This window comes from Patagioenas fasciata, chromosome 1 (genome assembly GCF_037038585.1).
Source record: "Patagioenas fasciata isolate bPatFas1 chromosome 1, bPatFas1.hap1, whole genome shotgun sequence".
NCBI classification, from domain to species: domain Eukaryota; kingdom Metazoa; phylum Chordata; class Aves; order Columbiformes; family Columbidae; genus Patagioenas; species Patagioenas fasciata.
Genome location: NC_092520.1, coordinates 213,932,087 through 213,956,084, shown reverse-complemented (window position 1 = coordinate 213,956,084; position 23,998 = coordinate 213,932,087). Strand labels below are relative to the sequence as shown.

Sequence of the window (23,998 nt, the reverse complement as noted above, 5' to 3'; positions counted from 1 at the left end):
GGTGTTGCAGCAGAAAGCTGGGAAGGCTGCACGACACAGGCCCCACAATTTTGGCATTTCTGGTATTAACAGCAGCAGTGAAGCAGCTAAAATAGCACAGCCTATGCCAGTACTGTTGAAAAGTCAGTTTTTGACAGATAACTGCATGAGGAAACATAAAATAAAACACCAAGAAGCCCCTTATTTTCCATCACCACAGCAAAAACTAAACCATCCAGGCTGCCGAAGGGGGATCACACAGGGACAGAAGGGGAGGATGGATTCACCTCTTTTCCCTCCATCCGTAGCTTGACTGAGTTTCCAAATATCATCAATTTTGCTCAGTTCAAAACGGTGAAGGCCCTAAAACAAACAACAATTTATCTTAATACACAGCAGTAAAAGCGCTGAGAGTTTCTAGATAAGGTAGCAGGGACCGGGAGTTGTTGGTGTTAAGAGGGAGGGAATAAGGGAAATATGCTGAAGATGCAGAAGGAAGTTGTTTTCTCTTTCACTAACAAAACGCCCCCTTTTTTGAGTCATTTTAGCTTTGAATAGCTGCATATTACTTGGCTAACATGAACTTAAAGTCTGTTGTGCTGTACTGAGTAGCCAGTTCAAACATTCATTCCATCGTAACACAGTTTCCCAATGAAAAATAAAGGGAAATTAAAATATCAGCCTAAAATTCAAAAGACCAGGCTCTTCCTCAAACACATTCCACATTAGGACAACTGCTCATGTGTTCACATTTCTAGGTGAGTAACAAGATCTGAAATGAAACCATAGGTATTGATGATTCAGAGTTTGAAAACTAATGATTCTCCTGAGGCTTTTGAAATGTGGAGCCTTATTATAATAAAACCTCCCTGTAATTCCAGCATGGGAATTTCTGCAGATGTGCACACACGCACACCCCATCCTTCTTCAGACACATGGACGCTTTTTGCAGGTGAAAATTCAGCGCAAACCTCAGAACTGTTGATCTCTCAAGGTGTTAACATTCGGCATTGCTGAAAATCCCAATTTAACACAGTATCACAGTATGTTTGGGATTGGAATGGACCTCAAAAGATCATCCAGTGCAATCCCCCTGCTGGAGCAGGAACCCCTAGGAGAGGTCGCACAGGAAGGTGTCCAGGTGGGTTTGAATGTCTGCAGAGAAGGAGACTCCACAACCTCCCTGGGCAGCCTGGGCCAGGCTCTGTCACCCTCACTGAGAAGAAGTTTTTTCTCAAATTTAAGTGGAACCTTTTGTGTTCCAGCTTGAACCCATTACTCCTTGTCCTACCACTGGTTGTCACCAAGAAGAGCCTGGCTCCATCCTCCTGACACTCACCCTTTATATATATATAAACATTAATGAGGTCACCCCTCAGTCTCCTCTTCTCCAAACTAAAGAGACCCAGCTCCCTCAGCCTTTCTTCATAAGGGAGGTGCTCCACTCCCTTAATCACGTTCGCTGCCCTACGCTGGACCCTCTCCAGCAGTTCCCTGTCCTTCTTGAACTGAGGGGCCCAGAACTGGACACAATATTCTAGATGGGGTCTCCCCAGGGCGGAGTAGAAGGGAAGGAGGACCTCTCTCAATCTACTGACCACCCCCTTCTAACCCACCCCAGGTACCATTGGCCTTCCTGGTCACAAGGGCCCAGTGCTGGCTCATGGTCACCCTGTTGTCCACCAGGACCCCCAGGTCCCTTTCCCCTACACTGTTCTCTAATAGGTCATTCCCCAACCTACACTGGAACCTGGGGTTGTTCCTGCCCAGATGCAGGACTCTACACTTGCCCTTGTTAAATTTCATCAGGTTATTCCCCACCCAACTCTCCACCCTGTCCAGGTCTCGCTGGATGGCAGCACAGCCTTCCCCCAACAGCACTGCTGGTGAACCAACTTTCCCTGGGTTTACTGAGACAGGGAACAGCCCATCACAGGACACTCCAAAGGTCACCTTCAGCTTCAACCATCGGCTGCATCTCTCTGAAGAGTTTGAAAATTCGGGGGTTTGAGGTTGGGACGTGTAGGACTCGTTGGCAGTTTCTCCTTACCCCAATCACATGTATTTTAATCTCTCTCTTTCTCTCCGTAAGCCTCACAGCATCCTCGAAGACGTTAAAATTGCTTCGGGATAAGATGGTTATCTTCCCTTTCATTGTGCCTCTCACATCGCCTGTGTGAAGAAATTCCCAGTTAGCCAGGGCAGTTTGAAAGCTGGTATCTAAAAAACAGAGATCTTCATAAATCAGGATTAATCCTGATTATTAATAATACTGCGTAACAAACTTTGCTTGTTAAGCAGTAGCTCCATGACTCTTGCTCACTGAACAGAGCTGGCCAAGCCAAGTGGTGCATCGGAATGATTTACCTTCTTGGTTTCCACCCACTAATGTTTTATTCCTGATTTTCTTGCAGACATCCAGAATGGTTGCTCCAACGTAAGCTATTTCAGGACCAAATCTGAAACTCTACGTGGAAAAATGACAGAAACAGCAGGAAAAGTAGAGAAACCTGTTAGAACCTACAGAAGTAATACTATATATGGAATTACATGATTCCCACCAACCTTCTGGACAACATTTCTCTTAGCAAAAGCACCCAAATCTCCCCAAACTATTCTTAGAAACCCTGGTCACTCTTAGACGCAATGTGATAGGAACTGTGTTGTGAAATGGGACAATCATAGAGGGTAAATGTGCTTTCCAGCCTCTCCACTGCCAAGACTCTTTCCCAGTAAATGAATGTGACACGGTGCATTTGTCCTTCAGGAGGGTGGTGAGGAACGAGTCAGGTCCCTCACTTGGCTGGGTTGCTGGAGATGTGACGGGCCAGGTTTGTTCCTCATGGTTTCCTAAACTGTAGCTCTGGGGCCAAGAGTCAAAGCACCGTGAGGTTAAAGCCCTCATCAGTTTTCACTAACACTGTGATTACAAAACAACGGTGCTTGGCTGAACACAACAGCTCCATCAGCAAAGAGAAAAGGAAGATTTTGTTCCTCAAAAAACTCCACAAGTGAGGTGATACAAGGCTGGCCCCAAGATTTCTCACAAGATGTGCTGGTCGATGGCGGCTGAACACGAGCCAGCGTGTGCCCAGGTGGCCAAGAGGCCACCAGTATCCTGGCTGGGACCAGCACTGGTGTGGCCAGCAGGCCCAGGGCAGTGACCGTCCCTGTGCTGGGACCTGGGGAGGCCAAACCGCCAATCCTGAGGGCAGTTTTGGGCCACTCCCACCAAGAAAGACCTTGAGGTGCTGGAGTGAGTTGAGAGAAGGGAATGGAGCTGGTGAGGGGCTGGAGCACAAGGGTGATGGGAGCAGCTGAGGGACCTGGGGGGTTCAGCTGGAGAACAGGAGCTGAGGGGAGACCTTCTGATCTCTGAACTGCCTGAAAGGAGCTTGGAGCCAGGGGGGTCGGGCTCTGCTCCCCAGGAACAAGCGCCAGGAGCAGAGGAAACGGCCTCAAGTTGCGCCAGGGGAGGTTGAGGTTGGATCTGGGAACAATTTCTTCCCCAAAGGGCTGTGGGGCATTGGCACAGGCTGCCCAGGGCAGTGCTGGAGTCACCATCCCTGGAGGGGTTGAACAGACGCGGAGATGAGGTTCTCAGGGACATGGGGCAGTGCCAGGGGTGGGCTAATGGTTGGAACTGATGATCTTCAGGGTCTTTTCCAACCAAAGTGATTCTATGAGTCTGCTCTAAATAATCTACATACTGAAGTCTGTACCCCAGTATCCATTTTTCAAGCCACACAACTTTCCTAAAGGTGGGATCACCCCACTAAGAGACACAAAGGAGCAGCACGGAGGTTGAAAAGCAAAATGTGCCACTAATCCATGCAATGCAAACACCCCATGGTGCCAAACTCAAGAAGTCTGGCCTTCTGAAGAAGAATGTGAAACATTTTCATCGCATTAGGGATCTGTCTGAGCAAGAACAGCAGCAAACCCTCATCTTACCTGGGTGAGGTAGTAGACATGGGTGTGAGGCACCGAGTAGAGGGTATTGACAGCACCTCGGAAGGTGTAAATCTGCTGGTGAGGGTCTCCTACGAGGATGATCCCGCATGTCTGTGACAGCACAACATCCACGATGGCTGCAGGAAAACAGCAGAGCATTCAGGGGGAGCCTGCTCATAAACCAGGAATGAATTGTAGAACTGTAGAGAGGAAAAATCTCTTCCCTGATGACTCATGGGATTTAAGAATAGGGCAAGGGCTGATGGTTTTAAACTAAAGGAGGGAGATTCAGGCTGGACATGAAGAAGAAATTGTTGCCCTAAGGGTGGTGAGAGCCTGGCCCAGGTTGGGCAGAGAGGTGGTGGATGAACCATCCCTGGAGACATCCCAGGCCAGGCTGGATGGGGCTCTGAGCAACCTGAGCTGGTGAAGATGTCCCTGTCATGGCAGGGGTGGCACTGGGGGACCTTTGAATGTCCCTTCAACTCAAACTATTCTATGATTCTACAAAGGGGTCAACACAGCTGCAGGCAAGCTGAGAAGGAGCAAAGGGACGCACACAGCTGACTGCCTTTACAAACATCCTCCCGCTATTTTCATCTGAGGGTATTTTTTCCTGGACTGGAGCTGCACAACATCTTCATCCCCACTCGGACCAAGCTTATCCAAGGTTCATTCGTGCTGCCAGAGGAACGCCTGCATTGCACACAGCTGCCAAAGCCAAACCTCTGCAAGACCAGGCCTCCAGTGAGCACAGGTGCGAGACGGTCCGATGAAGCCTTTGAGCTGATTTAATATCTGCTGCAAAGCCCAGGCCTTCTCCTGCACTCCTCCTTTTGCTCCTGGGCACACAGATCGCTGCACTTAGATCCCTTTGCAGAATAAATTCAAATTGCTTTGCAACGGAGAGCTACTCCCCATCTAAAAAAGCCAACAGCTTCCTGCTCCATGACTCAGGAATCCCCAGGGTGGTGTGAGGACCAGACAAGGGTGGGATGGTGCAGCTCTGCTCTTCTGACAGCCCAACCATTTAATGTCTCACCCCTCTTGCAGATAAACCACATCCCGGGCTACGCTGGGATTCTGTTTTTCCCTGTTAGCAGCAAAGCAAGAGCAAAAGGATCTGGACGGCATGTCTGGATGCCCAAACCAACTGAAAGCTGCTGGCCCTCAAGCTGATGCACGTGGATTGTTGTATTAATAATATTAATAGCTATTAATAGCTCTCTTACAAGTTACCTTCCTGAATTTGCAAAGACATGGGAGCCAAGCCATGGGTTAGTTATGATGTTACAGCTGAGAGGCAGAAATGTTTTAAACGGTGCTCCAAACACCTTCTCTGGAAGGTTCTTAAGAAGGTGGTAGCTGTGTTTGTGCTCACCTGGAGTGCAGTCCTGGGCTTCATCCACAAAAATGGCATCATATCCCGTGAGCTGAGGCTTGCTGAGCTGCCAAAGCTTCAAATACCCTGAAAGAAAGAACACGCCGCGTCAGGGAGAGGGCAACTCTATTGTCATAAAACACCGTGATCTTTAAAACAAGTTCACTTTTTTTAAAAGAAAGTGTTTCTGGCCCTACTTCTTGCTTGGAATTTGTGTGACATTTGGAGGGGTCACAAAAATTTCTCGCTCCCAGATGTTGCTCTCTGTTGCATGGTTGTAGTATGGATAAAAACCAAATCAAACTGACTGTGCTGGAGGAAGGCAGCTGCACCCATCACTCCAGAGCTCCTAAAGCACAAAGAAAAATCACAAGGAAGAAGCTTTACTCCAGTACGAGCCACCCTTTGGGTTCGTCTCTGCGTATCACAATGGCTACAAAAATGTTTATTGTCTTTATATGTAATATCACAACATATGGGCACAGGTAGTGGCAGGAAAATGGGAACTTTGTACGTTTTGATGCTCATTCCTCATACATAGAAATACAAATCCATTTGGCTTTCTACTACTGCTCTTTATCTGAAGGGTATTTGCCACCTGTACTCTCTCACCATCACAAGTTATCTTGTATTTCCCCTCGACATCTCCATCCAGCTTCTTCATGTTGTGCCAGATCTCTTTGGCCTCTTCCACATTGATCTAGAAGGAGAAACCAGAAGGGTCTGGGTAGATGGATTTGAGAAGGAAAACAGTCCATGTACAGCAAATCTTGGAAGGTTCCTCCAAACCCCTTCTCCCCCAACTTCTCCTCTGTGTCACCACCACCAACTTCATCTCCTCAACATTGCCTTTCCAAACACAGCCCCCTGAAAATAGTATTTATTTGGCCCAACTTAGGCCAGAGTAATACAATACCTCCCAACTTCTGCATATTAGCACAGATTTGATGTTTATTTTGGCTTCTCTGGATAGCTCGCAAAGTGCTTAAAGGTATTTTATATTTTAGGACTGCCAAGAAATAATGCCTTGTAAATTGGATTTTTGCTTAGCTGGACTGGATCTGATCATATGCGATGATTACGGAGCAGAAAAGCTGATTTTCCGCACAAATCCAGCCCGCGTTGTTCGCAACGTCAGCGCTGCCTTTTCAGTGTCGCTGTTTGTTCTTTAAATGAGAATTTTTGGGTTTGGAAAGCGACTACAAAAAAAGGTTTATTGGCTTTCTATGTGATATCACAACGCCGTTCAGGCACCGATATAAATACTTGCAACGTTTTCTCTCTTCTCTTGGCAGGGAAGAAACATCTGCACCAAGAAGAGAGAGCGATAAACTCCTCTCTGTGCGAACATGGAGAACAAACCAACCTCAGTTCTGCCGGATTCGTCACCACAGGAAGACAACAACATTTTGACGGTCAGTTCTTAACAGCTGAAGCACAAATAACCATGAACTCTGAGAAATAACTACAGCCCCTTTGGGATCTTGCAGCCCAAGTCTTGCTTATCTCATATACTCACTTTCTTTTCCTCCGGACTGACAAGCTTTCTCTCGCCATGAGTATTTTTGTACCAAATAGGAGTGTGCTCTTCCCAAATCTCTTCATCTGAAGACGCAAAAAAGTTCTCAAGGGTCTGCGAGACTGTTTTGCCTCTTACATATAGAGATTGGCCTTCACGGTTCCGGAGGAGGAAACTCACAGAATAAACTGACAGCTTGGAGAAGTTCAGTTTGCCTTTTTCTTTATAGCTGTGCCATAGATGACAATAAAATATAAGAGAGGTATTGAAACACCCATGAAAAGTTTACTGGGAAAGCAAGCTTACTTTTCCCTCTGTTGCACTCTAAGGCTCTGTTTCATACACCCCACTTTGATCCACTAATGGAATTATCCTTCAAATTTGCAGATTAAAGCACAAATTTGCTCATTTTATAGATTTTATAGGTGAAAAGTTGAGCCAGAGAGATATTCCCATCATTCGCCCCTGCAATTACAGATTGTTTTGAGAGCCAGCTAAGAGGATTTTCCTGCTTTTCCAGGTCGTGGCTCATTTTCCCTTTTGTCTGCAGTGTAGACATGCTAAGATAATTGGTGGTGGTGCCAAGATAATTGGTGGTGGTGCCAAGAACGGTATCATTGGAACAATTCTGGTTAAGAAAACCCCTCCTTTGCTAAGGAAAAGCAGCGTTTAGAGCGGCTGTACCACCAGAGTGTAAATGGGAAATGTGAAAAAGCCATTTTCAGGGGCTTTTTATCCCCTTGGGGAGTGCTCCTTGGCTACCAACATAGGAAAGATGAAAAGCCCCCCAAATGGGGGTGTATGTCAGCACAGTCTATGCCACCCCAAGGCAATGATGCTCAGGTGGATGCTAAAATCACTCACCCATCCAATCTGAGAGAATTCAGAAACAGTCAATCACAATCGGGCTTGAAGGAGGTCAAAAAAAAATCACATCCCCTATTATTTTTGCTTCTTTAAATCCCGGAGGTTTATTTCCAAACCAAACCTTCCTTTCCTGCTGGGTTTTTTTCCCCGCTCCATTGGTTTTCAGCGAAGGAATCCAAAAATCCCCACTCACTGTTTGCCAACGCTTCCAAATGCCAACGAATGGAAAGTCTTGCAGGTGACGTTTCTGGGGAAGACGCTTCTACCTCGCTCCGCCGCAGCTTTGTTAAACGTCACGTAAAGGAAGCTGAGGTCAGAAAACTTCTCTGCATACTTCACCAAGGTGGTGGTTTTTCCTGTACCTGGACAACAGAAGAAAGTACAAAAGAAAATAAAGCATCCAGAGTGAGGAATGAATGAATCCACACATTTCTCATCGGTTTCACCTCCCAACTGCACGGCAGGATTATTCTCAGCTAATGGGAATTTATTCACAGATTCCACTGAAATCAGAAGCTGTGGAGCAAAGCGGCTTTGAAAAATTACAGTTCGCAGCCAAAAAGGTTTTAAAAAATCATCTTTTTATGACCAGGTATTCTAGAAGTGAAGGCACTGATTATCCTGAAGGACAGCTCGGTAAATGAAATGTTAAAATTGCTCTTCTCAATGATTCATGAGCTCGTTTCCTTGTGAGTTCTCCCACTAATGCTGCTCTTTACTCCCCTGCCCACACCGCATGGCAAAGTTGCTTCACTCGTGGCGTTTCAGTGACAACAGAAACCTCCACACGTTTCCTCCTTCATCTCTTTTCGTACCCTCAGCGACAACAGTGTCAGCAAACTTGGTCACCCTGCTGTTCACGCTCCTTCCAGAGGACTCATGGATGTTGCACGGAGCAGGTCCCAGCACAGGTCTCTGCAGGACTCTCTGCTCTCCATGCAGAATCATAGAATTGGTTTGGTTGGAAAAGACTCTCAACATCATGGAGTCTAAACAACAACCCACCCCTGGCACTGCCCCATGTCCTGAGAACCTCATGTCCGTCTGTCCAGCCCTCCAGGGATGGTGACTCCAGCACTGCCCTGGGCAGCCTGTTCCAATGCCCCACAGCCCTTTGGGGAAGAAATTGTTCCCACATCCAACCTCAACCTCCCCTGGTGCAACTTGAGGTCATTTCTGCTCATCCTATCTCTTGTTACTTGAGAAAAGAGACCAACACGTGCAGAAAACTGACCATCTGCTCCTACTTCTGCTTTCTAGCTTTTAATTAACTCTTCACCCATGAGGACCGTGAGCATCTTTGACCATGTTTCCTGGGACAAATATTGGGCTTGTTGGCAGATTGCTTCCACGTCTCCCTGTAAACTCCATGGCCACGGCAACTTCCACACACAGCTACTTGTTCAGCTACTTCACCCCCGAGTTCTTTTACATCTTTTGGGTGATGTAGTCCAGATCCTGAAATGAACAGTACCAACAAGTCATAGGATGAGAGGAAACGGCCTCAAGTTGCACCAGGGAAGGTTGAGGTTGGATCTGGGGAACAATTTCTTCCCCAAATGGCTGTGGGGCATTGGAACAGGCTGCCCAGGGCAGTGCTGAAGTCACCATCCCTGGAGGGTTGGACAGACGGACATGAGGTTCTCAGGACATGGGGTAGTGCCAAGAGTGGGTTAATGGTTGGACTCGATGATCTTAAACGTCTTTCCCAACCAAAACAATTACATGAACACATATTTCATCCTCAACCCTTCCCACGTGAATGTGAGACTGAACATCTGGTGGAGCTCCTACAGAGAATGATCCTGAAGCTGCCCCTTTCCAAGACCTTCTACGAGGAACATAGATGCAGAAACACATTTGGCTTTTCTGACACCACCTTGTTCACTCTAGGATATCCTTTACACCAACAGATGCTTTGGCCAACACCCTCACCCACATGTTTGAAGAGAGATTACGAGACTTTTATGCTTTTTGGCAGCAGTTCCTCAAGCTATTTTTCTGCCCTGCTTAGCTGTGGTTAGAGATTACGTGCCAAAGCTCATGAACATTCTGTTTTTGTCATTTGTACACAGTGAGTTTGTACAGACATAAGAAATCAACTATTTGTGGCTTCTGCACCGCGGTGCTTATCTGTACATGTCCTTTTGCAAGTCTGTTCTGGCAGGGACAGTATGGACCTGCTGGAGAGGGGCCAGAGGAGCCACAGGAATGACCCGAGGCTGGAACAGCTCTGCTGGGAGGACAGGCTGAGAGAGTTGGGCTGTTCAGTTGGAGAAGAGAAGCTCCGGGGAGACCTTAGTGCAGCCTTTCAGTGCTTAAAAGGGGCCTGTAAGAAAGATGGGGACAGACTTTTGAACAGGGCCTGTTGTGATAGGACAAGGGGTGATGGTTTTAAACTAAAGGAGGGAGATTCAGGAGAAATTGTTGGCCCTGAGGGTGGTGAGAGCCTGGCCCAGGTTGCCCAGAGAGGTGGTGGATGAACCATCCCTGGAGACATCCCAGGCCAGGCTGGACGGGGCTCTGAGCAACCTGAGCTGGTGAAGATGTCCCTGCTCATGGCAGGGGGGGAACTGGATGAGCTTTGAAGGTCCCTTCAACCCCAACCATTCTGTGATTCTATGATTAGCTTTGAGCCCCCTGTTTGGTGTCTTTAAAGGAAACTCTCTGCAGGTAGGAAGAGATTATTTACTTTTCCTTTTCTTTTTAAACAGGCTCCCTTGATTTTATGTTATTCCCCTTTTCAAAACAGTGCACAAGTACAGAAGACTCCTTGGCTTATGTTGCTCTTAGAGATGCTGAATCTAAACAGTAAGAGTGACTCTGTCTAGTGGTCTGTAGACAAAACCACCATGAAACAGGCTCAGTGACCACTCAATACATGGAGAGAGTCGCTTCTTCTCTGCTGGGTTCTCTGTCAAGCTGCTCTGGGCAACCATCAGCAGCGCCTAAACACTGAGTTTCAGTATCTTGCCCAAATATGCTATTTACCCACCTTGCAGGGTGGGTTTCCCATCCCTATTCCTCTGTAAAAACTCGCTCTGTTTTTTTAATATCAATTAAAAGTAAGGTGGATCCCCCCAGCATCCACACAGTTCCTTGGATAGAAGAAGCAGGGAAAGAGTTAAAGGTTATGTGTTTATTCCTACATCATAATTTTTGGCTCTTACCCGCAAATGCCATGATTTTCACCACTTGGCCGCACTCAATTTTGTGATTCAGAATCCTTTGTTGTTCATGGGTCAGCTTTACTTTGGGACAGGCACTAAAAACAGAAAAAGAAAGCAAGCAAAAGGAATTAAGAAAATAAATCCTCCCATATAAAACAAACACAACAACTAAAAGCAGAAGGAAACACGGGAATTACTCATCCCGTCCCACAAGTGGGAAGGTGGCACAACTTGGTTATTGTGCAAATGAGAAAAGTGGGGAATAAGATTGGAGATAGCAAAAATAAAGAGGAAACCTTGGGGAATGTTACATAGGAAAAGATCTTTTCAAGGGTCCATGCTCTGTTTTAAAAATAAATCTGGCATCCCGGCTCCTCAGGCTTATTGAAAACAAACAGCGATTCGGGTTTGGGGTGTTTTGTTGCTTTTGAGAGCACGCACCTTCAATTACTCTCTGATTTCTCAGCATGTAGGACAGATTAATTATCCCTGTGTCTCAGGGGAGCTAAGAGCTTTGATTAACATCAAGAGAGGGATTCAACAATTCAGGCTGGAGTGAAATTGTTTTATTCATAAAGCTCTGAAACCTGTAATCAGCCACCAGTGTGAACCATTTCTTAGGGCAGGGTCCTCCCCGATTCCAGCATAAGGGTGGAAAACCTCATCTAAACAACCTCAACATCTCACAGCTGCCTGTTAGACACATTTTTTACTGAACAAGCAGGATCTGCTTAAAAAAAGACTTCAAATTGAGGGGTAGAATGGAAAGGCTGGGAAAACAAGAAGCACTAAAAGCCAACACCTCTTTACCTTTGATTTATTATACCCTCTCCCACTGTTGCACCTTGGATCATCGGTGATTTTATTGGATTTATCTTAGCTAGACCGCTGTGATGGATGAAAACAACGCTATTGCCCTTCCATAGGTAAGGACAAAGAAATCCAATAACTCAACCCAGGGTAACTGCTGCAGAAGGGGATCCAAGCCTGGATCTCCACAGGCCACTTAATTCCTTCCTATCCTTCCTTTCTAGGCATCAAACTACCAACCAATGCTAATTTATAACAGCTATCTCCACAGGCCACTTAATTCCTTCTTATCCTTCCTTTCTAGGCATCAAACTACCAACCAACGCTAATTTATAACAGTTATATATACATAATACTGAGTATATAACAGTTATCCGAGAAGATCTAGAAAACAGGAGCCAAATCAATATCCTGCGCTGGTATGTCGTTTTCTCCCATGCACAGAAAGCAGCGTTCATAAATGAATGGCCACATTATCATATCATGATTCTATGATGATTTGTGCTACAGAGCTTTTTCTCCATAGGGAGAGTGGTGATTTGGGAAGCTATTCTTGGGGTGACTTGTGGTCTGCACAATTTCAGTAGCTGTCACACCGGGGCGTTTAGAACACTTTTCTGCCAAAACACAGCCCCATCAGTGCATAATGACTTTTAAATTCAGTCAGTAATTCAATTTTTACAGATTTAAGGCCTGATTCTGGTTTTTCTCTGAGGAGTCAGGCAGAAGATGGCAAGGACTAGATGATCTTTGAAAGTCCCTTCTCACCCAAATTATTCTATGAAGGAGTAGATTAAGGTTTTGCACTAATGTTTATGAACCTGAGGGTCTTGTCAACCAGCCCTGCCGAGGTCCAGCGTTCCACCAGGACCCTGTGTATTTAGATTCATTGCTTGGATCACATAAATAGAATTACCTGGACCACAAGTCTTCCCTGCAGCGCGATCCCACTGCTGCTTCTTCGACCGGCTGCATAGTTACAGAAGCATTTTCCATCAGATACAAGCAGTAGAAAACATTGTAATGGATCCTGGGAGAAAAGACAAAAGAGAAACTATCACTGGGAAAGCATCAATAACAAATCAAACATCTGCAGCCACCTGCCAATGGCTTGAACGCTTCCAGCAGGACGATACACAAAGCCCTAAGTGCTCAGGGAGTCACACAAGATGATATTAATATTTTAAAGAGAAGTTATTTCTGCCTTGACAAGTGACTGCAAAGGCACCGTGGGGACAGCTCTGTGGATTTTCTCTCCTGTCTGGTCTGTGTTTCAGGGTGTGCCATGCAAACATGACCTGGGATCAGAGTCCGCGGGATCCTTTTGCTCTCCTGAACCACTATTAGCAACATTATTAGCCTCAGAGAGATTTTAGGTTAATTTAGGTCTCTAAAGTGAACCAGTTTCATCAATTTTTATGACCATTTCATAGAATTGTGTTAGCCCTGACAATACTTCATTGTGCTGTGTCGCCGCAAAGAGACGAGCACAGTAATTAAAGCTCTTTGGCTTTAATTATGCCAGCAACAGCTGGTTTAAAATTAACCTCTATTGTACATCAGGGTTAACACCACTGTGGTTTTACCTCTTTTAGTGCAGCTTTGCTCCTGTGACCAAACATTTGTGACCCTGGGCCACACTCCGGGACAGACTTTGCATCTTACATTAGGTGACCTGTGTGCTTGGACTCATTAGTTACTCCTAGGAGTTGCAAAGAGGTACGAGATGGTTCCTTGAGGTCACGTTTACTCTTTTTATATCTTAAATCACAAACGTTGTGTGGTTTGAAGAGATAATGGCAGAAGAGACGAGGTCATTTTTATTTCTTCTAGTCTAGATTGTTCAAGGAGATGGAGATTGGACGGGGGCGACTTTGACCACAGGTTCTTATTGCTACTGAGCGACACCCTGTATTTTCAGAAGTTTATTTAAATTAATGATCTTAGCCAGCAATTATCAATCACTAACAGGCCAAACAAGGATCCTGATTTCCCTGGCTGGTGATCTGAGCACATGGCCCATGGTTGAGTGAGCAGAGGACAACCCAACCTCCCGTATTCAGCTTACAGAACCACCTTCTTTCTGGCTATAGATTCCTTTTCCAGTGCATTTCCTTGCCAGTCTGCTCATGAGAAGGATTTACATGCGTCCTTAATCCTTATCTCATGCTCACTGCAATTCTGAAGAAGTTCTGTGGCCTCTTACCTGTATTACCAGGCACCTCTGTGAATAAAAGGTGAGATGGGTGTTCATGGGATTTGTAGTTTGATTTAAGAGTTAATTGAGTTCACGTAATAACTGCATTAGATTGTTTTAGCTGATGTGTATCTATTCCTAAACAGGAAGTTTCTACAGTTGGATTAAAACCTCCTTTTGTTTCTGAAAAACAAATTTTTCTTGAACACGAGCTCCTGAAATACAAGCAGATTGTGAAACTCTCTAGGAATTAAAGTGAATCTAAAGGCAATGCTCCTGAAAGATCCTGCAAAAACACAAGGATGTGCACACTGCCCCTGACAAACTGCACACAGTGAGGAACTGAAGAACCCTAACCAAAGGGACAGAATTGCTCATGAATATATAGCCATGGTATATGGAATCGTAGAATCATTTAGGTTGGAAAAGATGTTTAAGATCATTGAGCCCAAGTGTTAGCCCAACACTGCCAAGTCCACCACTACTCCATGTCCCCAAGAACCTCATCTGCACGTCTGTCCAACCCTTTCAGGGATGGTGACTCCAGCACTGCCCTGGGCAGCCTGTTCCAATGCCCCACAGCCCTTTGGGGAAGAAATTGGTCCCCAGATCCAACCTCAACCTCCCCTGGCGCAACTTGAGGCCGTTTCCTCTGCTCCTGGCGCTTGTTCCTGGGGAGCAGAGCCCGACCCCCCTGGCTCCAAGCTCCTTTCAGGCAGTTCAGAGATCAGAAGGTCTCCCCTCAGCTCCTGTTCTCCAGCTGAACCCCCCAGGTCCCTCAGCCACTCCCATCACACTTGTGCTCCAGCCCCTTCCCCAGCTCCGTTCCCTTCTCTCAGCTCACTCCAGCACCACAAAATCTTTCTTGTGAGGTGCCTAAAATACATATTATATACTGCCATGCCTAGAAAGAGGCAGTAGGAAACATCTCCCCACTCCTCACCTGTTGGTGATCGCGATGTTCCTGTCTCTCATGGCGTGCAGCAACGTGGCGATGCAGTAAAGCGTCTCCGTCACCTCCACAACGGAGAGGGTAGAGCAGGGTCTCTGCAGACACGTCATCAGCTTTTGGATGTCGCTGACGCCATCGGAAAAAAGCACCATGACTGCAATTATGGCCCACATGTTCTCAGGCTGGTAAAGATGACGATAAGAAAGAGTGAGCAAAGAGCTTTGAACCTTTAAGAGCCAGAAGATCCTGCATCAACACTGAAAAAGACACTTATGCCATGATGAAGAGTTAAATTCTCTTCAGTCAACCTGACTAGTACCAAACGACACCCCAAAGGGAAAACCTTTAGATGCAGGAGGGCAGATATGACCTCAAAACACCAGCAGTTGTTAAACCCGTTAAATAAACTAGTTAATAACTGTTAAACCTACCCCCGTCCTGCTCTGTAAATGCGGCAGTTTGTTGGTGACGCAGACTTCAGCCTTTGAGAAGAGGTGATGACTCTTCAAACACCGGAGAACCGCCTCGGTATCCACGTTCCACCCGGTGGGTATGGCAGACACGCACCTGCGCAGAACAGGAACAGCAGCATTTGCCAAAAAAAAAGCCTTATTAAGTGAGTTTATTCTCCCTGTCGCTGGAGACATCCCAGGCCAGGCTGGACAGGGTTCTGAGCAACCTGAGCCGGTGAAGATGTCCCTGCTCATTGCAGGGGGGGAACTGCATGAGCTTTGAAGGTTCCTTCAACCCAAACCATTCCAAGATTCTACAAACCCAACCTCAACCTCTTTGACTCAACTTCTCACACTCAACCTCAACCTCTTCAACCTCCTTGACCCAACTTCAACCCCAACTCAACCTTCTTAACCTGATCTGGGTGAAGATGTCCCTGCTCATGGCAGGAGTTGGACTGGATGAGCTTGGGAGGTCCCTTCATCCCAAACTGTTCTATGATTCTATAATCATGTGCTCCCAATACAATAAAGAAGGGTTTTTCACCTATTTCTAGCGCTGTTAGTGCTTTCAACTGTTCCTTCCTCATCATCCTCTACATCTCACAACACTTTAGAAGAAAAACCTATTTTTCTCCTGACAATTCCCAGCATGAAAAACCCAAAGCAAGGAAGGTCTGAGGATCTACAGGTACAAAGTCAAGTGATGAAGACGACTCACCTGATCAGCCCCAACACAGGTCCTTCCTCCTTTGTTATGGCAAAACTCTGCATGATCTGTTCGACTCTATGCAAGGCCATGTCCTCCTTCATCAGGTAGCGATGGTACAGCTTTTTCCAAGGAATGAACTAGAATGGGAAGCACAAACCACCATCTTTTATCTCAAAGCACTGGAAAAAATAGGTTTCTTCTGGCAATAAGCTAATCAATAGGATTTCCGAAGAAGACCCGGGGTTCAAAAAGTCCCTGTAGTTTGATGGAAACAGGGAAGGAAAGAGGTAATAGAGGAAAGAGAGAAAAACTTGCTCCTCATAGCCAGCAGACACGTCTATAAAAGGCTGGTTTTTTCTAGAATGATGGGAACAGGGTGATGCTGGTTCTGTTTCCAACAACAAAGCATTATAGGAATGGGGATATTTTCTGCACTATTGCACAGATCTGCTCTGAGAGGGGTATGAACAGATGTGGAGATGAAGTTCTCAGGGACATGGGTTAGTGGCAGAGTTAGGTTATGGTTGGACTCGATGGTCCTGAGGGTCTTTTCCAACCCAAATGATTCTGCGATTCTATAATTCTTTAGATGTATATGAAGAATGCATCAAGGGAAATTACCCCAATATTGATCTCCTGATAAAGCTTGGCATCTCAAGATGCCACTGTGCTCCTGAAGACCACAAAAAAGGCAAAAGACATCGTAAGATAGGATGTGGGCATCAGGGAACAAAAAAGGGATTTAAAGAGAGACAGACACAGGAATAAATGCAGCAACAAGACTGAGAACAGAACAGCAGGAGATGGGATGGGCTCAGATCGATACACCATCAATCCTTACCCTTGGATCTGTGACTATTTCCCTCCAGCTATGACACACCAGGCTCAAGTTCTGATACAGATCAGTCACTGGTAGGAAAGCAAAGATGTTCCTCAGGACTTCAACAGGCAGCTGGTCGATACTTCCCTGAGGCGCTTCCCAGTTCCGAGTCCCCAGGAGTCCGTAGTGTTTATCAGGGACCGGTTCGATGTCCATATCATCAAGTTCCTGCCTGATTTGGCTGTGTTCTGGACGAAGCACCGTTGTCTTCTCCTCAGGCTCACCCCACAAGTCATGTTCTGGCTTGAGAACAGCTGCAGTGGACAGAGGCCGTTTTCTGGATCTTTTCTTGGGAGCTGGTACAAAGTCTTCATCGTCTGGAAAGGAGGAACCACCACTGATCTCTGACACAGTGGAGACACCGCTGAAGGAATCATCATGTCCAGTGAAGATGGGATCTGGTAGCTCTTCTTTGATTTTACTGTTATTTGTCGCACTGGCACCTACTTGTTGTGTCTGAGAGATCCTGAAGTAATCGGTGATGTTCTTCTGCTGACCTTGGCCTGCAGAAAGATGAAGAACATGAGTGAAGTCGACAGAAACAAGAACAAAGTGCACTGCTCCTGAGCTACCAAGGAGACTAGAGGTTGTATAAGGTGATAGTTATTTCCACCAGGTTCTTCACAGACTTATGAGCTTACTACAGGTGAGCTGTTCTGCTTCATGTTGCTTCTCTGGTAATCTATAGAAGTCAGCAGAAGGACATTCATCACTTTGCATTGCCACATAATCTGAGGACTGTCAAGGTACATCTGAAACCTCCGCTAGCTTCTAGAAAAGATATGGATACAAGTTACTCCTGGGGAGAAGCTAATTGGACACAAGAGGGTAATTTTTCACTATGAGAACAATCGGCCATTGGAATCATCTCCCCAGGAAAGTGGTGGATTCCCCAACATTGGCCACGTTGCAGGTTCAGCTGGACAGGGTGCTGGGCCAGCTTGTCTAGACCTGGCTTGTGCCAAGAAAGGTTGGACCAGATGATCCTTGAGGTCCCTTCCAACCTGGGATTCCATGATTCTATGATATGATCTGCATAGCAATCTCTCCGATCAACAACCTTTAGCTACCTAACGCAGCAGACCTGTATTAAAACAGGAACACAGCTGCAGAATTAATTTCATGAGAGGTATTTCCACGAGCCAAAGAAACAGAAATAGGAAGGAAACAAAATGTGAGACTTCAGTTGTTGGTGTGCGCCAGACTGAGGTTGGGCTCCCAGTGGTTATTTACTGTTCTTAACCTGGTAAAAGAGAAGCACACTAAGATTTAAAAAAAGCTTCAGGATTTAACTACTGCTCTGCACCATGAGAAGGTGTTGGTGCCAGCAGCTGAACATGAGCCAGCGTGTGCCCAGGTGGCCAAGAGGCCACCAACATCCTGGCTGGGACCAGCACTGGTGTGGCCAGCAGGCCCAGGGCAGTGACCGTCCCTGTGCTGGGACCTGGGGAGCCCAAACCGCCAACCCTGGGGGCAGTTCTGGGCCCCTCAGGCCAAGAAAGGCCTTGAGGTGCTGGAGCGAGTGGAGAGAAGGGAACGGAGCTGGGGAAGGGGCTGGAGAAGGAGGTTGAGGTTGGATGTGGGGAACAATTTCTTCCCCAAAGGGCTGTGGGGCATTGGAACAGGCTGCCCAGGGCAGTGCTGGAGTCACCATCCCTGGAGGGTTGGACAGACGGAGATGAGGTTCTTAGGGACATGGGGCATTGCCAGGGGTGGGTTAATGGTTGAATTTGATGATCTTGAGGGTCTCTTACAACCAAAATGATTCTATGATTCTAAGGTCACAACGCCAAGCCTCTAAGAAGCTGCTCCCACAGTACAAGGCAGACCGATGCTTTTAAGAGAAAAACAGCCTGATATTTCCTGGTTGTGATGTCAAAAAGCACCGGAGACCATAAGGGAAAGCGAAACTTGGCAAGACGCTGCTCTCAGCAGCTTCTCCTTTCTCTGAGAACCAAACAGCTCATGTTGCACACAGACTAAACCTAGCAGCGCTGATAGTTTTCACTCTGTCCTGCTCCTATTCTGCAAAATATCCTGATGCTGAGCAAAGAGGCGACTGAAGGAGAAAAAAATCACAAGCAGCTACTCCCGGTTTTAATGCATTTTATTTCTAACATAGCTTAAGTCAGTCTGATTTGCTAGATGCCTCTTAAAAACAACAGCTCCCCTGACAATGTCTGATATCCTAAAATCTGGACATCTCACAGAATCCCAGAATCCCAGAATGTCAGGGGTTGGAAGGGACCTGGAAAGCTCATCCAGTGCAATCCCCCCGGAGCAGGAACACCCAGCTGAGGTTCCACAGGAAGGGGTCCAGGCGGGTTTGAATGTCTGCAGAGAAGGAGACTCCACAACCTCCCTGGGCAGCCTGGGCCAGGCTCTGACACCCTCACCCCAAACAAGTTGCTTCTCATATTCAAGTGGAACCTTTTGTGTTCCAGTTTGAACCCATTACCCCTTGTCCTGTCACTGGTTGTCACCCAGAAGAGCCTGGCTCCATCCTACTGACACTCCCCCTTTCTATATCTGTAAACATTAATGAGGTCGCCCCAGAGCCTCCTGTTCTCCAGCTCCAGAGCCCCAGCTCCCTCAGCCTTTCCTCACACGGGAGATGCTCCACTCCCTTCAGCATCTTGGTGGCTGCGCTGGACTCTCTGCAGCAGTTCCCTGTCCTTCTGGAGCTGAGGGGCCACAACTGGACACAACATTCCAGGTGTGGTCTCCCCAGGGCAGAGCAGAGGGGCAGGAGAACCTCTCTGACCTACTGACCACCCCCTTCTAACCCACCCCAGGTCCCATTGGCCTTCCTGGCCACAAGGGCCCAGTGCTGGCTCATGGTCACCCTGCTGTCCCCAGGACCCCCAGGTCCCTTTCCCCTACATTGCTCTCTAATAGGTCATTCCCCAACTTATACTGGAACCTGGGGTTGTTCCTACCCAGATGTAAAACTCTACACTTTACCTTGTTATATTTCATTAGATTCTAAGATTACTAGATTTTTAACAGTGAGTTAGTCAAAGATATCACCGATACGAAAATGGAAAAGTGTGTCTACAAGCAGAGTCTAGGACTCTGGTGCCTTGTCCTGGCTCACCTGCAAATATTCTCCGTGAAATGAAAAGATACAGAGAGATTCCAAAGCCTCCCAAAGAAACACCGAAATGCTCCCAAGTCTCACCTTCCACTCAGGAATAACTCAGGATGTTTTTTCTTTGCTCTCTACCTATCATGCTTGTGTAGCTTCTCTTGTTTTTACACAGGTTTTGAGGAGGTTTTGGGGGCTCCTCCTGCATCACGAACTACTTGAAAACAGCTCTTCCACCTTCATTTCAAGCCCCGAGCCCTGCTGTGTGCAGATTAGCTCAGAGTCTTATCAATCCTCAAAAACCCTCTAACGCTTCGGCAGTTTTGAGACCCACATCTATGAGTTGTGTATCGCATTTCCCACTCTCAGGAAAGAAGGTCATTAATATATTTTCAAGGGCTCAACGGCACTTTTGCAGTCCTACATAACTAGACAGCTCATAATTGTTTAATGAGCATCCTAAAGAACATCTAGAAGCAGGAGGCACATCATTAATAGCCCCTAATTGCAGAGGGTGTAGTGCTCCTCACAGAGAGCTCCTGTTCTCCCTGACAGCTCAGCAACAGAAGCATGGAGGCATTTCTGGTGTGAGAAGAGATTAAAACACACACACAAGGGCAAACTCGCTCCCCCATAGAGGGAAATACCCAAAGGTACTTTTTCTTACCACTTGACTTTGCAAAGATTAAGCCCAGCTTTGCACCGGCATTACTCTCCTCTCAGCACAGGTTAGACGATGGATTACATGAACCCCTTTTATTCCACACTATATCAGCATTTTTCTCCCCCAAACCCTTCAACCTTTCAAAAATCCGCACTCCACGTACCTCCATGATGTCTCCGTGTGCGGGGGGTGGGATGAAGGCCCCTGTTTACATCTCCTCTACTTCGCCTTTGACTCAATGGCTGCGTCAGGGAGGACGAACCTTCCATGGTCTGTGCGAGAGCTCTGCAGTCATCGGCCGTGAGGTGCGCTTTCTTGAATCGATACACTGCTTGGCCAAAAGACCGCAAAAACAGTTAGAAAACGGCAATATAACAGAGGTGTAAATACAGAGATTCTTTACAGAAACTTTATGGGACAGTCACAGTGTTTTAAGCAGGAGTTTCTCTGAATAAGTTACAGCAGAGGCTTGTACAACGCTCTGGTGAGATGCTCAGGAGGGCAAAGCGTCACGTCAAGGGGCACAAGTGTGATGGGAGCGGCTGAGGGACCTGGGGGGTTCAGCTGGAGAACAGGAGCTGAGGGGAGACCTTCTGATCTCTGAACTGCCTGAAAGGAGCTTGGAGCCAGGGGGGTCGGGCTCTGCTCCCCAGGAGCAAGCGCCAGGAGCATAGGAAACGGCCTCAAGTTGCACCAGGGGAGGTTGAGGTTGGATGTGGGGACCAATTTCTTCCCCAAAGGGCTGTGGGGCATTGGAACAGGCTGCCCAGGGCAGTGCTGGAGTCACCATCCCTGGAGGGGTGAACAGATGGAGATGAGGTTCTCAGGGACAGGGGGTAGTGCCAGGGGTGGGTTAATGGTTGGACTCCGTGATTTCGAGGGTCTTTTCCAACCAAAACAATTCTGTGCCACATCTGTAACACTGCAAAAGCAACATCACCCCAGGTCCCCACAAGGCTTCAGAACGAAAGAGGATGACAAGGAAGGAAGGAGAACTTGGGAGTTCTGGCTGACAACAGGGTGACCATGAGTCACCAATGTGACTGTGGCCAAGAGGCCAAAGGTCCATGGGCCGTATTAGGAAAAGTGTGACCAGCAGGTCAGGGAGGTTGTTGTTCCTCCCCCTCTGGACAAGGAATTACTGGAAGAGCCCAGCAGCGGGAAACAAAGATGCTGAGGGGTCTGGAGCATCTTTCTGATGAGGAGAGACTGAGAAAGCTGGGGCTGTTCAGCTGGAGAAGAGAAGCTGAGAGGGGATCTCATAAATGGTTATAAATATCTCCAGGGTGGGTGTCAGAGGATGGACCAGACTCTGTTCAGTGGTGCCCAACAACAGGATGAGGGGCAACGGGCACAGACTGAAGCACAGGAGGGTCCATCTGAACATAAGGAGAAACTTCTTTCCTTTGAGGTGCCAGAGCCTGGCCCAGGCTGCCCAGAGAGGTTGTGGAGTCTCCTTCTCTGAGACATTCAAACCCACCTGAACACCTTCCTGTGTGATCTGCTCTGGTGACCCTGCGTTAGCAGGTGGGTTGGACTGGATGATCTCCAGAGGTCCCTTCAACCCCGACCAGTCTGCGATTTTGTGACATAAACCCAGAATCCTCACAAGTTTTGCGGCTTTCTCTACAATACCATAACACGGAGGAAGCAGATTGGTGTCAATGCATTCCTTTAAATGCGAAGCACCATTAGCAGGATGCCGAGGAAGCCTCCGGAGGCTGAGCTGCACAATTCCCCATGAAAAACAACAGCGACTCACCTGGGGAAGGTCAGAACCAACACTCAAACACACAAACGTGAGCTTCTCGCACCCACATCCAAGCTGGGACCCTCCGTGAAGGAGGAAACACGACCCACTTGCAGCACCTCCCCATGAGGACGGTTAAGATGCAGCACAATGAGTTATTCTAAGGAAACCTTACTTAGAAGCAGCAGGAGCTCCTCTCTTCCGCACACAGGATGGCCAGCAGAATAAAGGCACAAACAGCACAATTTGCTTCTACTGGAAACGCTCACAAGAAACCCCAAATCACAGCAGGGAACGGGCTGCCTTCTGACGGGGGAATCACCACCAAACGCTGCTCCTGTGGCTTTACATTTATCACTGTGCGATGCTACGGAGGAGAAATTCCCCCGACATGTTTACGGCAGCCACAAAAAGTCACCGACTGATCTCCTGCAGGCGGATCCAGTTTGTTTCGTTTTCCTGCTTCCTCCGTTTCATCCACGTCAGATCACAGAGTGGCGAAAGCGGCCGCCGAGCTCCCCGGAGAGGCCGTTTTCTAACATTCCACCGCCCTCAAAACACGGCAAACGAGGCAAGTAGAAGAAAAAAGGCAACGCGAGACAGTCCCGTGACACCCGGGGACGTGGTTTAGAGGCGGATTTGGCAGCATTAGGTTTGTGGTCACACTCCGTGATCTTAAGGGTCTTTTCCAACTGAAATGATCCTATTTTAAAATTGTATTTCTCACTTGAAACTGATTTTTATTATTTGTTTTAGATTAAACTGCATGAATCATTGAAGCACCACAGTTCACTTAAACAGACCTGGGGAGAACTCCAGCAGCGCAGGGCCCCCCCACGCTGGCCCAAAAACACCCACAGCCAAGTGCCTTCATGCTCTGTGCCTCCCCTTGCCAAGCTCCCCATTACCAAGGGTTCCCCATTACCAAGCTCCCCCTAATGCCCAGGGTCCCCATAACGTCAAGGGAGCCTCTTCTCAAACCCCTTCTCAGCCCAGGGTCTCTCTGCTCAGCCCCCCCTATTCCAAAGGGCCCCCCCATTACCAAGTCCAACCCCAGTGCCAAGGCCCCCCCATTGCAAAGGGACCCCTCATTGCCAAGGAGCCCCCATCATTACTAATCTCCCCTCAACCCCAAGCCCCCCCCCATTACCAAGCTCCCCCCTCACCACACACCCCCAACGCCAATAACACTCCCTCGATGTCAAGGGTGCCCCTCAATTGCCAAAACTCCCCACCAATGCAAAGGGGGGGCCCTTCTCGACCCCCTTTGCAGCTAAGGGCCTCCTGCTCAGCCCCCTTAATATCACGGTCCCCCCCCTTACAAAGTCCCCTCCCTTCAATACCAAGCCCCCTCCATTGCCAGGGATCCCCGCAGTGCCCGGGGTCCCCCCAATGCCACGAGACTCCCTCCTCTAACCTCTTCTCAGCCCAGGGTCCCCCTGCCCCCCCACCCCGTTACCAGGGCCCCCTCCATTGCTAAGGGTGTTACCCCCCGCCCCCCCCCCGGCTACTCACTCCGCGCGTTCCGCTGCTTCCGCCCTTCCCCGCCTCGCAGACCAATCAGAGTGCACTACACAGTGCGGCTGCCCAATGGCGTAGCACTTCCGGGTTCAGACGACGCCG

At 47.7% G+C, this 23,998-nt stretch overlaps 1 protein-coding gene across 5 annotated transcripts in view; it reads right to left on the bottom strand.

Moving 5' to 3' along the window:
* Positions 1 to 23,997, bottom strand: part of FBH1 (F-box DNA helicase 1) — a 31,088-nt gene extending 7,091 nt beyond the window's left edge. For 2 of the 5 annotated variants that reach the window (XR_010651663.2, XM_065842122.2), the window contains exons 1-16: positions 22,551 to 23,375; positions 20,789 to 20,953; positions 16,835 to 17,376; positions 16,003 to 16,130; positions 15,261 to 15,396; positions 14,821 to 15,011; positions 12,597 to 12,710; positions 10,871 to 10,965; positions 7,894 to 8,062; positions 6,834 to 7,062; positions 5,927 to 6,014; positions 5,315 to 5,401; positions 3,934 to 4,070; positions 2,347 to 2,446; positions 2,030 to 2,151; positions 267 to 342 (exon numbers count right to left, since the gene is read on the bottom strand). Coding sequence is in view for 4 of the 5 variants with exons in the window: in XM_065842122.2 (XP_065698194.1) it covers positions 267 to 342; positions 2,030 to 2,151; positions 2,347 to 2,446; positions 3,934 to 4,070; positions 5,315 to 5,401; positions 5,927 to 6,014; positions 6,834 to 7,062; positions 7,894 to 8,062; positions 10,871 to 10,965; positions 12,597 to 12,710; positions 14,821 to 15,011; positions 15,261 to 15,396; positions 16,003 to 16,130; positions 16,835 to 17,376; positions 20,789 to 20,953; position 22,551 (2,380 nt within the window). In the remaining variant the exon portion in view is untranslated. Of the gene's footprint in view, positions 1 to 266; positions 343 to 2,029; positions 2,152 to 2,346; positions 2,447 to 3,933; positions 4,071 to 5,314; positions 5,402 to 5,926; positions 6,015 to 6,833; positions 7,063 to 7,893; positions 8,063 to 10,870; positions 10,966 to 12,596; positions 12,711 to 14,820; positions 15,012 to 15,260; positions 15,397 to 16,002; positions 16,131 to 16,834; positions 17,377 to 20,788; positions 20,957 to 22,387; positions 22,524 to 22,550; positions 23,376 to 23,890 lie in introns of those variants that run through there. The other 3 variants (XM_065842139.2, XM_071803549.1, XM_065842153.2) reach the window with 3 other exon arrangements.
* Between the last annotated feature and the right edge of the window lies 1 nt (position 23,998).